This window comes from Larus michahellis, chromosome 3 (assembly GCF_964199755.1).
Source record: "Larus michahellis chromosome 3, bLarMic1.1, whole genome shotgun sequence".
NCBI lineage: Eukaryota > Metazoa > Chordata > Aves > Charadriiformes > Laridae > Larus > Larus michahellis.
This window is the reverse complement of record NC_133898.1, coordinates 39,276,069-39,290,035: the sequence shown is the minus strand read 5'-3', so window position 1 is coordinate 39,290,035 and position 13,967 is coordinate 39,276,069. Positions and strand designations below refer to the sequence as shown.

The 13,967-nt window shown below is 59.7% G+C and overlaps 1 protein-coding gene across 1 annotated transcript; it reads right to left on the bottom strand.

Annotated features, from left to right (window-relative positions):
• Nucleotides 1-123: 123 nt before the first annotated feature.
• On the bottom strand, nucleotides 124-13,352 carry NFKBIE (NFKB inhibitor epsilon). The gene is made up of 6 exons (XM_074579741.1): nucleotides 12,843-13,352; nucleotides 2,434-2,536; nucleotides 1,650-1,881; nucleotides 1,417-1,505; nucleotides 903-1,151; nucleotides 124-625 (listed from the first exon to the last, which is right to left on the bottom strand). The coding sequence occupies exons 1-6, from the start codon at nucleotides 13,202-13,204 to the stop codon at nucleotides 560-562; spliced, it is 1,101 nt and encodes a 366-aa protein (XP_074435842.1). The 5' UTR covers nucleotides 13,205-13,352; the 3' UTR covers nucleotides 124-559.
• Between the last annotated feature and the right edge of the window lie 615 nt (nucleotides 13,353-13,967).

The following is a 13,967-nucleotide window of genomic DNA, read 5'->3' as shown; positions in this document are numbered from 1 at the left end:
GGAGCGGGCGGGCTGGGGAAGCCCCTGCAGCCCTCACATGCCCGGGCACCCGGGGTAATGCTCAGTCTCCCCACTCAGCAGGGGGAGCGGGGGGGTTAGATCACATGAGACCTCAGGCGCCCACAGCAAGAACAAATGTTTATTAGAGTGAGCATTAACTCCTCTCACCCCACACTTATTCTGACGGCGTCTGGGGGTGCCAGAGGATGCTCCGTCCACCGTACAGCGTGAAAAGGGGTCCTCTTTTGCTCCTTCCCTGGGTAAGCTGGAGACCCCCACAGGTCAGACCCATATCAAGGAAGGGAAATTCAGTCCTGCTGCAGGGCACGAATACTACAGGAAAAGCCTCCCGTGTGTAGTGTTCATAGCGACACCTTCTTTCCTCCGAGAAGGCAGCCTGAGGGCAACAAAACTTTTCCAATGAGGAAAGGGAGGGATGATAACGTCTCCCAAAGTGTCTCTGCTCCCGCTGAACTGAAGGCAGGCAAGGTCCCAGCGGGCAGCAGGGCAACAGCGCAGGGTGAGGCAGCAGCCCGACGGGCCAAAGGAGTCCAGCCGCTCATTCAGAGCACACCACGGGCTTCCCTGAGATCTTCAGATCATCAAAGGGCAGCAAGGCGAGGAGCTGCAAAGGCCAAGGGTGCAGAGATGTAAGGATCCAGGGTCGTGTCTCCACTCAGGGCTGGGGTAGGGGCCCAGAACTTCCCCCCCGGCCCTGCAGCCTCTCACCTCCCCACAGAAGTGCCAAGAAACCCTGGCTGGGCTTTCCCTAGGGCTTGAGGCAACAAGCAGTCACCCCATGCACCCCCAGAGCCAACGCCTGCACCCTATAGGGGAGGACAAGCAGAGCTAGAACCTCCCCCTAGGAGCTCCCCCCAAACCATACAACCCCACAGACTCACATCATCGTTGCCATCGGCCAGGTCCTGGGCTGTCTCATCCTCCATGTTCCTCAGCAGGGTGTCAGCCCCGGAGTGCGAGAGGATGGCGGCGATGGCGGCATCCTTGCGGCCCACAGCCAGGTGGAGCGGGGTGCACCCATTGTACATCTGGGCATCCACGTACGCCCCGTTGCGCAGCAGGAACTGGACAGCCCTGCGGTTGTGGCACTCCACGGCCAGGTGCAATGGCGTCTTCCCGCTCGTGCCCTCCTGCAACCCACAGACCACAGGGGCATGGGTGCGGGGTCCCCTCAGACGGGCCCTGCAGCACCCACCCGCACATCCTTGGTAGAGTGCAGTCCCCACCCGACTTCTGTCATGGCACCCAAGAGCCCCGCAAGGACCTTTCCTCTCTTCTCCCTCAAAATTCAGTGCCTCCCAGCCCAACAGCAGTGCCTGCCCCGAGGCCGGTGCCCAAGGGAGCCACACACCGTGCCCAGCCTTACCCAGACATTGCACCTATGCCCAGCCTTACCCGAACATCGATGTTGGCACCGCTCTCCAGCAGCAGAGACATCATCGGGATGTTCCCCTTCAAGGTGCTGATGTGCAGACAGGCCAAGCCTGGGATTGGAGAGACGGGAGAGAGAGCCACAGTCAGCCTGGACAACACTGAGGAATGCCATCCCTGGTGTTCCCGGATCCCTGCACACACAACGCATGGTCTCTGCCCCAACTGGGCGACCAGGCTTGCCCTTCAGGTCTCACCTTGCCAGTTCTGGAGCTGCAGGTCCTGTTGTTGCCCGTGGGGCTGTGCCGTGCCCTGCGGCGGGGCCGATGCCTGCAGCAGCTGCTGGGCACACTGCAGGCGCTGCTGCTGGCAGGCCAGGTGCAGCGGGGTGTTGCCGTTGCGGTCCTGCAGCCCCGGGTTCACTCCCTTGTGGATCAGCGCCTGGATCACGCTGGGCTGCTCCAGGTACACGGCGAGGTGGAGCGGCGTCTAGAGAGGAGGTGGGGACAGAAATTAGGAAAGCCCGGGGGGGCGGGGGAATGCCCCAGAGGACACCAAGTGTGATGAACCACGCCAGCCTACAGGAGCCAGCCTGGTGGCACGGGCAGGCTGCTGCGCAGGAGCCTGTCCCTGTCCCGAGGTTAAGCATGGCTGACACTTGGGGGGTGCAAACGACTTGCTGCCCCACATCCGCCTCAGCTCAAGGATCACTCATGGGGCCAGGTTATCTACCCTGCCACATCCAAGCTATGCCTGCTCCACCCTCCGCGTCTGTCTGCGACGTCCTGGGGCCTTGTAAAGGACCCCTTCACCCTCTTCACCCTCCGGTGCTGGGAGCTGTCACATCTCTCTCTCAGGGCATCTCCCACATCCTTCTTCCCCTCCCTGAAAAGGGGCTGCTCACACAGGACCTTCACCACGCTCTGAAGGAATTATGGGGGGGGGAGTCCCGGGGAAAGGGCGGATGGATTGGGCATCTATCCAGGGAGCAGCCTGTGGCACCTCCCTTCCTCCCATCTTCCACCTATCACATCCACATACCTGGAAAAGATCATTTTGGATCTCCAGCACCTCTCTGGGCAGGTGAGCAATGCAGCAGAGTGCCACAGCTGGGACACAGTGGATAATGGCTAGGTGAACCAATCTACAGAGGGAATAAAGAGGACAGGGGAGGAAAAAAAAAACCAGAAAAGAGTCCTGAGCGCCATGCTGAGGAGCAGAGATCCTCCACTGCTGCATGGAGGAATAACCTTCCCGCCTCTTCTGCTTCCCTTCCCTTCCCACCAGCTCAAAGCTCCTCCATCCTGCCCTCTCCCCAAAGAAGCTCAGCAGCAGGACAAGGCAGGAACATGGTCTGAGGCTCCCCAGGGCAGTTCTTCGCCCTGATCCCCGCAGGGAATGGACTCTCCTGTCCCCGCCAAGCACTGCAGAGTCCTCCCTCGGACCTCACAGCATGCGTGGGGCTCGGACCCGGCACTGCCCAAAGACCAGCCTCCAACTGGGACGGGTCCAAAGAGCCTGGGAAGCATTTCACAGAGCCCGAGGGCTGGGTTTGGCGGCTGTGGATGGATGTCCGGGCTCTGGCAGCTGCCTGGGGAATTCCAGTTCCCCACTGCCGGCTGCACACCGCACTTCTGCTTTCCCCTCCATGAAGGCAGGCAGCCAAAGGCAGGCAGGAGCCCGGCACTGGTCCAAGATCACCTGCGCGGCACAGTGCCCGTGCCAGCTGGTCTGCTGGCCCTCACCAATTTCCTCTTCTCTCCGCCACATCCTTCCCTTTCGGCACTGCTGTGGCAGGGCTAGCATGCAGCCCACCGGCACAGAGGGACACCAGAGGTGTGGCCGTCAGAGCTCGGTGGCTAGCAGGGAGCCCACATCCTCAGGACTGTGGCCCCCACGGCCATGGGGTGGCCAAGCAGCCTGAAGTCCCCTAGCCCAAGGAGAGGTTTTATTTCCAGCTAGGTCAGAGCGTGATGGAGGCAAAGCCGAGAGGGAATTTCCAATCCCCTCCACTGACCTGCTGTGCTCCTGTGGAGAGGGACTGGCCACTTGCCACAGGGCGGCCCCCTTGGGCCACGGCAGGCAGCAGCGAGGAACGGGCAGCAGCTTGTGCTCTGCAGAGCATGGCAGGCATGAGCTGAACCTCCTGCTACCTCCTCGCTGCTGCGCTGGGGCCCCTGGGTGGCTTTTATCTTTGGCAGCGATCAGCTCTGAACCAAAGGCCGGGTTCTAAGCGAGCTCCTGCCACCCATGCTGCTTGGCAGAGGTGGGCAGGGACAAGGGACGGAGGGCGAGAGCTGTGCCAGCCTTGAAAAGAAAACCCGCTTGCCAGACAGCCCAGCTTTGGGATGGCACCTGCAATATAGGGGATGGACAGCATCCCTCCACAGGCGAGATGGCAAGACCTGACCTTAAAGTCTTCCAGCAAAGCAGCGGGGCTGGGGCTGTCTTCTCACCAGCTGCAGCAGGGACGCTTGTGGACAGAGGCCAGTCCCCAAAATGTCCTTTATCCACCTCCTCCCAAGCGCTGCCTGAGGGTTAAGCCAGCACCTTGGACCCTGGCCAACCTCAGCTGAGCCCCATCTTTGGTGGGAAAAGAAAGCCAGTTCCTCTTCACCCTGCTGCCAGGAGAGAGGCTGACAGGAGAGGTTGCATCCCCGGGGAAGCCCCGGGTCACGGCAGGGAATTCCCCGCTGGAAGGAGAGGCCACCCACATTTGCCTACGCACCGCCATGGGGTGCCCCCTCGCCGCCGGTGCTCCCCGGGGTAGGGGAGGGGGCTGTGAGCTGGGGCTGAGCAGCCCCACGGGCAGAGTCTGGCGGCTCTCAGTGGACCATGGGGCAAGGGCACAGCCAAGGTGCCCAGGCCAGGCTAGCTGGGGGCAGGAGCAAGGGGCAGAGCTGGAGGACCTGCTGCAAGAATACCCCTTGCCTCAGCACACTCTTGCTGGCCCTGGCCTGGGTATGATCCTGGCAGGGAGATTCCCTGCTGTGTTTTGCATCAGGCCCACGGTCCCAGCAGTGGCACCTGCACTGAGGTGTCCTTTGCCCGCTTGCAGGGACAGCCCCCGTTTCTCCAAACCCACTCCCAGGCACCACGTGCAGCAGGAGGCTGAGGGATCTGCCTTCTTCAGGTACTGCAGAGATAAGACCGCTCAGATAGGGGACTTTCCAAGGCAATACGGCTTGAACTTTAAACCTCTGCAGCTTTCACTTTCCAGAGCCACGCCGGGCTCCCGGGGGAGAGAGCAGCGCTCAGGGTCGCGTCCCACAGCAGCCAGCCCCCACGCCCCCAGGAATCCCCCCAGCCCCTCTGCCACAACCCACACCGTGCCGCACTGTCATGTGGGGACAAGTGGGGCAGTCACCCAGGGGAGGTGGAAACCCCGGGCAGCCCTCTGCCACCTCGCTCTTCCTGGCTTGGGTGGCTTTGCAGCTCAATGAGGCGATGGAGGCGCTCGAGGCTCAGCTGATGCCAAGCAAGTTTGGGCATCTATGCCATGGAGGTGATGGGGGTGACCATCCCCACCCGGCCACAGCTCAGGCTTTCACCTTGAAGCTGGGACGTGCCTGCTTTGAAGGATTACTTCCCCCACGCCTCCCTCTTCCTTCTCCACCCGGGCGCAGCCTCCTCCTGCGCTTTCATTTCTGCATTCGTTCCCCGCTTTCCTCATTGCCAGCCCTCAGCTTCCTGAAACGCCTGCGAGAGCTGTGAGCTGCTCAGGGGAATCGCAGCCAAGCCACCGGGCTGGGGTGAGCCCACCAAGAGCACGTGTGCACCGAGGGACTCTGTGCCATGGGGGGCGATGCCAACCAGGGATCAGGACTGTCTCCTGCTAACGCAGGGAACCTCCTGCGCCCAGGAGAGCTGAGATGCAGGCATCGTGCCAATCTCCACTTTCCTCCGGCCAAGGCCACGAGCACACCTCTCTTTGCCATGGCAGCTGCAAGGTCCAGATGCTGACAGGCTCATTCATGCTGGCATCCAGCAGTCACAGCTGACGCCCACAGCCACTGCACGGTGATGGAGAGATACACGCTCGCTGCCAGACACCCCTCGTCACCCAGCCACGGCCCCCTACCTCTGCCTGACACAGTGGGGGGGCAGTGTGTGTGCCCAGGGGGGCTTTTGGAAAGGGCAAGGGAAGGAGGAGCTGTGGGCAGGGGAAACGCGGCCAGCCTGGGAGTACAGACTGCTGGGCTCGTTCTCAGCTTTTCCACTTGCTCACCAGCTCCATCCTGGCACAAGGGGACTCGTTAGTGCTCTGAAATCACAAAGGTCCCACAGGCACAGGGCATTCCTGGCACAAGGTGATCTACCCATCATCAGAGCGGTAACGATCCCGGAGCAGAGGGGTCAGGGCCGTCTCAGGGGATGTCCCCCAGCCTGAACACTCAGTACTGCCATGCCCAAGGTGGTACAAGTTTAGGCACAGAAGAACACCCATTTCCACAGTGCTGTCCATCTCCCAGGCTTCTGAGTGACTTCAAGCACCTGGTAGGAAAAACGTCCGTGTCTGAGGATGCCTGCAACTGGGGGCAAGGAGTAAGGGTAAGGGTGACACCCAGCTCTGACACACAAGCAGAACTGATGAAGTCCCACCAGCTCTCTGGCTACCCTCCTCCCTCCCTCTAGAAAAGGGGCTGACCGTGCAGATCCCCCCCATCCGTGCAGCAAGACACTTTGTCCTCAAAGCAGCTTCTCCCTTCACTATCTCACCCCAGAAGCACACAGGACAAGGGACTCGGCATTCAGTAGAATTTGCTTTGACAAATTTTTCTCCTTCTCTAGATAAGGTCACTGTCTGCAGTGGGAACAGTTTGCTCCTGGCTCCTTATTTTGGCTGAGCGGAGCAGTAGGAAATCATGCAAACAATTCACACAAGAGAAACTTGTTCAGGGGAGGAAATGGCCCCAGCAGCAAGAGAGAGAGCAGAGCGAGGCTAGGAGGAAAACAGCAGGGGAATTCCACGCTTACCCTGCTCTCCTGTTCCAGCCCCGTAACCTGCTAACCGCTTCCTCAGCCATCAGCATGAACCTCTGCCAGCAGGCTCAGCAAGCGCAGCTCCGTCCTGCCCTGCAGCCCTCCGCCAGCCCAGCCCAGCTCCCTTCCTCCCCACATACTAATGCGATGCTGTCTGGCTCCATAAAACTGTGCCAGCTGCCCTCTGGCAGCTCCAGGGGAGCAGCAGATCCCAGCCGGCTGTAGGCTGATCCCCCACGTCCTCTGCTCCTGCCCTGGGCCTCCTGTTCTGCAGGTTTCTTCTCCCCTTCCCTGGGCAAAGCCCCTCCAGCCATTGGCTTCATCCCCCCTGATCTGGTCCATGTGCTGTTGGATGAGGGGTGCTGGGGGCCGACTGGCAGGGGAGGCATTGCGAGAGGGCTGTGGGCACCTCGTTTTTTAGTGAGATAGGGGAGGAGGAGGTGGGGAGATGAAGGTGGCCCCATTCACCCACGCACTGCACCCCTGGCCTTGCATCCTCTAGACTCTGCACCCACCCACATGTTTGAGCATTTCGCTCCATTTCTGAGTGGGCGGGTGGGTCCTGGATTGCAGAAACCCCGAACACCAGATGCACGCAGACTGGCCCCTGCAAGACGAGGGGTCTGTCCTGCACTACCATCACTGCAGGGATGAGCCAAGCCAGAAAGCAGGTCAGCCTGTGCCAGGAGGATTTCCAGACTGGTTTCACAGACATGGGCCGAGAAGGGAAACGAATGATTGCAATAAAAGCAGTAAACATCCTGAAAGGTCCACTGGCCGTGGCAACTCTATTTCAAATGAAGCAAATTCCCATTCTTGCCCATCAGGAGGAAAATACGCTCTACGGTTTCCGTACACACAGAGATATCTTTGGGTCAGAACAGCCTCTTGCAAGAGGACAGTGCCTGGACTTCGCCAGAGCCTGCACAACACACTCTAACAATCATTTACAGCCCCGTGCACATACCCTCGCTGCCTCAGGATTTTCCTCTAACGAGGCACCAGCCGTGGGTCTAGGAGGCCTCAGGGCACCCCTTCAGCCCTGCATCTGCCCCAGTCAGAGGGGCTTCCCGTCTCCGGGACGCAGAGAGCATCCCACGCAGCTTACTGAGAGGCACCCAGTAACCACTCTCACAGCTCAGAACCCACAGCCTCTCTTCCTACACAGTCACGTCTGACTCCTCTTTTATCCACATTGTATTAAAAAAAAAAAAAAAAACCAAACCAACAGAAATCAAAACTTTCTTTGTTAATTTAGCTGAGCTCAACCCTTTCCCAGCAGTAGCCAAGCCTGCCCACAGAGTGCAAGGATCTGAAGCCCTCCCCACCTCCAGTGATCTGTTACAGCCTGGCATCAGGCTTCTCCACCCCAGGACACGGAAATTTCCAGCCATTCTTTCCCTTCCTTTGTGCTGAAGTTCCCTGTGCCTCTCCCCAGCTCCAAGGCAAACGTATGCAGGTGGAAAGTCTGAAGAAACTTCCTCCAGGCCAGGCTGAAGTCATCCGAAGGGGGAGGGGGTGGGGGGAAATCTCTTCTTGCCTGCATGGTCTCAGAGGGCTGCCAGGACTTACCCACCTTACGCCAAGGCTGTATGTGTGTGACCCCTATGGCAGCCAGCAACTTTTGAGGCATCCGAAAGGAGCCTGTGCAGAGCTGCCCGCCCTCGCCTGGAGGGGCACCAAGCCCTCCCCTGCTCACCAAACTCCTGAGCACGCCTAGAGGAAGGGATGAGTCCAGGCACGGGATGCTGGACACAGCAGGTTCCCTACTCCCTCCGGCCAGCCTCACATTAAGGCTCATTTTCTTCTCTGCCCCACAATGGCGGTGTACTAGGGAGCAACGCAGGATGGACTCAAACTCCCCTGGCAATCAGGCAAGGAGCTTTCCAAAGCCCCCCCTGGAAAAACCAAGGGCATCCCTGCTTCCTGTTAACTATGGCCATTCTGCTGCTGGGCAGCCGGCAACAGCCCAGCCCAGCCGAGCGGGGGGCTCCCAGCTTGACCAGCAAGCACGTGCGCTCTCTGCACACTTTTAATCTTTAATCCTTCTCCTAAAACTGTGTCTCTCCAGTCCCCTGCTCCTTTTTTCTTCTTTCACAGTGGTCTTTCCCTTGATGTCACACACCGAACATTCCCCCAGGCACACATGCTGGGATGCAGGGGTATGCACGCTGAGCAAGCAGGAACACTGGACGGCAGGCAGCCTGGAATGGGAACATCCCCCCTGGAAGGGGGACAACCTCCATTCCCCTGCACGGGGAAGATCTTGGGCACAGGGCTACACGAGATGGGGGGAGGGGGTTACAACTGGCAAGCACTGGTGAATGGTTCTAAGTGGCCCTTGGCCTCGCAAGATGAGCCTTCATGCTCAGTGCCTACCCACGCGGGCAAGGGCTCAGCGGGGAAGGCCCCTTGGTTACCATCACACGGAGAAGAGCTCAGAACATCAGTTCCCGTGGGGCCCCAATTTTACTCAACTAACTGTCCCCAAGCCCTTGTTAAGGCATCTCAGCCCACGAATCACTGGCACGTGATTTCTTATCATCAGACGGGACAGCACTTGTCTCTGGTGGAAGGAGGAAGTCAGGCTTCCTCTGCTCCCCTCCCTCCCCGAAACACGCACCCAACCAAAACCACTCGGTCCCATTTTCCATCTGAAGGAGGCCGAGACCTCCCTCCCGTGATTGAGCTGGGGACCCCCGACCTTCACCCCCGCATCCGGAGCCCCCATGCAGAAGATGGCCACCCTCCTGCGGAGGCGCAGCCCCCAGCCTTCCGCAGCACGGCACAGCCAGAGGGCCCTAAGCAAGACCCTATGCACTCGACCCAGCTGCCCATCACTGTGGCATCAGGTACCGACGGCATAAACAAGTGCGTGGCCCACGGACCAGCACGGGCAGAAAGGGAAGCATGTGTTCAAGTGTTTTCAGACAGAATATATAGAGAACAGAGAGAGGAAGCTCAGCCTAGTTTCCCACCCTGATGAATCAACTCTGCCTCTCCAGAGCTGGCAGAGGCTGCCTTAAGCCCAAGCAAATGAGGAGGTTTTCCCTTGTGCTGGAACACAACAGGTGATCCCATCCCACCCTGAAGGAGCTGGTCCCATCCCACCCCTTTCCCAGGACGCTGGACTAACGCATCTGCCCGGCGAGGCCAGAAGGAGGGGGTTTCCTCAGTAAATCCTAACAAAGGTTAGGCTTGTCCGGAGGCCGGGGCACAGCGATAAAGCTGCCTGCAGCCTGCTCTGAGCCAGCCATGCCTGCAGCTGGAAAGCCCCTCTCTACGCTTCCACACAGAGCAGTCCCATCGGGACTCAATTCAGCAGAAAAGGAGTTGGTTTACATGGAAGAGTCGGATGCTTGGAGGAGACCACTTGGTTCACAAGGAAAAGACGGATGCTTGGAGGAGACTGCTTGAGCGCCCAGGGCTTGCTCTCTACCCTGCCGCAGAATAAGCAGGATATGTACCACTGCCCCAAGTGCATCCACCATCTGCCTGTTCCTCGTCCTTGACCTCTCCTGCCGCGCCAGCTCTGCCGCTCTCCCTCTCAAGGACTGATGTGCTGTAGCCCCATTACTGCAGCTCTGACTTCCCCGAGGCAGAGGGACCACCAGTGGCATGGGGGCAGCATGGGGGGGGTGAGGTTTTTGCAAACAATTCCTGGAAGACGGCACCCACACATTTCACTGTCCATCACACCCACATCTCCCCTGTTGGCCAATTTCCTTCCTCCAAAAGCGGGACCCCTTCTGAGCACGGGAAGAGCCAGTTTTAGCCCCGTTGCTTCACTCTGTCTGGGCTAACGCTCCTCTCCCGCAGAGGCAGGCAGGCAGGTATCCAGGGAAGATCCTGCGGACACTCCAACCGCCCAAGCACATGCTCCGAGCCTCTGCCTCCACCTTGTACACTTCCCCCCGGCCCAAGCGTCAGCTGACCAACACAGCCCCCCTGGCAGGGACACCTCGAGGTGGCACGGGTGGGCGAGCCCAGGGGAGCCATGGATGGGCAACCAAGACTTCCGCCATCTCCCTTTATGTAAGCCCGGTGCTCCTCTTCACTCGGTACCAGCCAGGGCGGCTGGGGAAACAGCAACTACTCGGCTAAAACCCCTGAGCTTTCTGTATTTTCAGAATTACAATTACAGGAAAGCGTTGTTGCCCAAGTCTTCTGAAATATAATGATAGTATGATTTTAATTCTCGGCCTGGAGATGTTTTGTGGCAGACATTCAAGCAAGGCACACAAGGAAATGTGCTGCTGACAGACATGAAAAGAAGTTGATGGGTTTGGCTGGCTGGATGAAAGGGGTGAAGCCTCTGGCCATCTGATCCCTTTTCTCTGGGGACCTTGTGTCACTGGATGAGCAAATGCTCCTTAGACTTTAACATTACCATCAGCCCCGACTTGTTTTTGCATACAAAACCGGTGGCAGTTCAATGAGTCGCTGGGCACTCTCGCAGTCTGCATTTGTATCCACCGGAGCGGTGGATGTTCAGCATTTCTAAATATAAATGCCGCCTACCTCTGCCGCAGGGTCAGGAGGAGAGACAGGAATAGCAGAGGCAGAAATCCACAGCCTCCCCGCTTTCACCACAAGAATAGCGTGGGTTTTTTTCCCCCCACAGTGCTGGGAGCAGATCCTAGGAAAACGGCTCCTGCATGGACACGACCAGCCCAGAGCTGTACGAGCTGCACCGCCAGCAGACTTTTTGCTCCCTCCCTCTTTACAGATTTCCTGTTCTGAATTGCACTGCAAGCGAGAGAAAACAGAAGAGCGACTGCAACCATTTGGAGAGCTCTCTGAGAGCTTCTTGTGCCTACAGTAACCAAGGCACCACCGATTAATGTTCCCCTAGTTAATGAGATGCTTGTGTTAGGCTCTGGCCAAGCAAGTCTGACAAGCGAAGGGCTCAGCCACCTTACAAAAACAGCCCCAAGCTGCAAAAGCATCTCCAAGCAGCTGCATCTACCAGACTCCCTAAAGAGCAGCAAGCAGGAAGCCCTGGGCACACCACGACGGGCTAGCCCGGGGGGCTTTTCTGAGGCATTACTTCCACAGCTCTGCTTAAAAGAGCCCTGGCTCTCTCTCCGTGGGCACCTCGGCTCTAGTGTTACAGCTGGGAAAGGCGGTGAAGCTCCTCCATGCCAAGGAGCCCCAGAGCCAGCCTGTAGATAGGCCAGGACTAGAAAGTAGTATCCAGGTGCCCGGCTGGAGCGCGTGGGAGGCTGGGTTTAGTCTAACCTTGCTTGCTGCGAGACTTCCAACCAATCCTCGGGGCAGATCCCACAAGTGAGCATTAATGAACTAATTAGCAGAGGCACAGGCTCCTTCCTAACCAGGAAGTAAACACTGGGGCTGGCTCCCAGCTCATCTTCAGCCTCAGAATCAGATGTGCTCTGCCAGGCGAGGACAGAGCCTCCTTGCTGCTCCCACGACTGAAGTTACATGCGCGCTCGTCTTAGTGCTTCTCAGTTTCTCTTCCTCTTGCACCATTACTCAGTATTAAGCTCCAGTCTGGGTTTGGGGCAAAGCTTTGCCCTCCTCAGCTGCGAGCATGCTTTGCTCATGCTCCGTGTGTGCACTTGTGATGAAAACCTTCCGTTGAGGGAATGTACTACAGGAAAGAGCCGTGATTAGCTAGAGGCAGTTACCAGAAGCCAAACCAAATACCTCAAGCGTGATGCCTCTGCCTTTAAGAGGGCATTACGGATGTGGGAAGCCCCCCCCCCCCCCAAGTTAAGAGAAACACTTGTCTCCGTCAGAGGCTCACGAGGGCAGCCCCATAGTGGGGAGTGCGTCACAACTGTGCTGAAAGCCACGACTGTGCAGGCGGGTTGGCAAGGCAAGGCGATTTCCACCTGAGAACAAACAGTTCTTGGGTTGCTTGGTCTGTGGCCCTGACACAGCCATCTCAAGGTCTTGCCCTGCATAGCCAATCTCGTTTCTGGTCTTGCTTACACACCACCTCACGCAGCCAAGCCTTCCCCATCGGGGAGGAAACGTTGCATTCTCTGGGGAAGAGGCAGCTGGAGGGGCTTGATTAGCTCCCACACCACCTTCTAGTTGCTAGCAGTCCCATAGCAAGTGGAAGCTGGCTTCCAATGGCAGGTCCGTCCTGTGCCACGTTGCCCTGAGTGCCTCTCCCTGCTCACTGTGCTGGACCCAGCTCGGATGCCCCACTGGTCACCCACCCAAACCCACGCCAGGCTGCTGAGCATCTGCGTGCAACGCAATCTGGGAGACTCTCAGGACAGGGACTCGGGGAGTCCTTCCCAGCCCGGCTGAACGGGTGCTCCTCGGGCGAGGGCTGGGGACCACTGCAGATAAAGCTCGGCTTATCTCTAGGCACCGGCTCCCCGCCACCGGCCGGCTGCTAGGGGCCAAGCCTGGGGCTGGGGGGGTGTGTGTCCCGGCGCTCGCAAGCCTCCCCCGAGCATGGAGGGAGGGCAGAGTCCGCTGTCACTTACGTGTCCCCGTCCTCCGAAACGTAGGTGAGCGCCTCCAGCTGCTGCCGGCTGAGCCCCTCGGGCGGCGGCGGCGGCGGCTCCTCGGGCCGGCAGGCGGCCGGCAGCCCGGCCAGAGCCTCGGCAAGGGCGCCGGAGCCGTAGCTGGAGTCCAGCCGCTCCTCGGCGGCGGTCTCAGTGGCGAGGGTCTCGGCGGCGGCGGTGGGGGGGATGTCGGCAGCGGCGGGGGGGATGTCGGCGGCGGCGGGAGTCTCCCTCCCGCCCGGCAGCGAGCGCAGCGACTCGATGCCCGAGTCGCACTGCCCGTCCTCCCCTTCCCAGCCCGCCGCATCCTTGCGGCACTCGCCGCCCGCCGCCCGCGACATGGCTCAGCGACCGACGCCCGCCCTCCCCGGCCCCGGCCACCACCCCGACCCCGGCCCCGCCGCCGGGGGGCTCATGGCCGGAAAGCCAGCGAGCGGCGGCCGGCGCGAAGGCTAAGGCGCCGCGGCTCCTCCTCCTGCCCCTGCCCGCACTGACTCAGCCGCGCCCGGCCCCGCCTGCCCGGGATTCCCCCCGCCGCCGCCCCGGCACCCCCTAAACCGGGCGGGGGAGGGAGGAAGGAAGATTGCCTCTCCCCGCCCGCTTTGCCCGCGGGCGTCGCAGGAGCACTAGAAGGGAGAAAAGCCACCCGTGGGCACGGCAGGCGAGGTGGCCGCGCTGTGCTCTCGTGACGGGAGGTGCCGATGCGTTCCCGGAGCTGCCTCCTCCCCTGCCCTGTTTGTTTGGGTTCTTTAAATAGCAGGCAGGTTTGTCAGGGGTGGGAGAGGGACCTCGTCAAACCAGGCGGTGCGTGGGTGAGGATGCTGCTGCTGCGAGCGCAGGTGCTGACTGAAGCCGCAGGCTCTGTGGGAAACGGTATGGTGGATGTCACTTACCGGTAGCCGAGATAGGTGAGAACGAGACGTTGAGCTTTTTCCCCTGTGCACGGTTTAACCCGTTTCACTCACTGAGACACCTTTCTTGTCTCTCTTGCCTGTACAGGCAAAGGGAAAGGCTAGGTGGCCACTACAGTGGGCTGTACAGCCACTTCCTGCCGCCTCTCTGTGTTGCAAACAGAAAGCCCAAAGCCCAGAGTGGCTGCCGGGG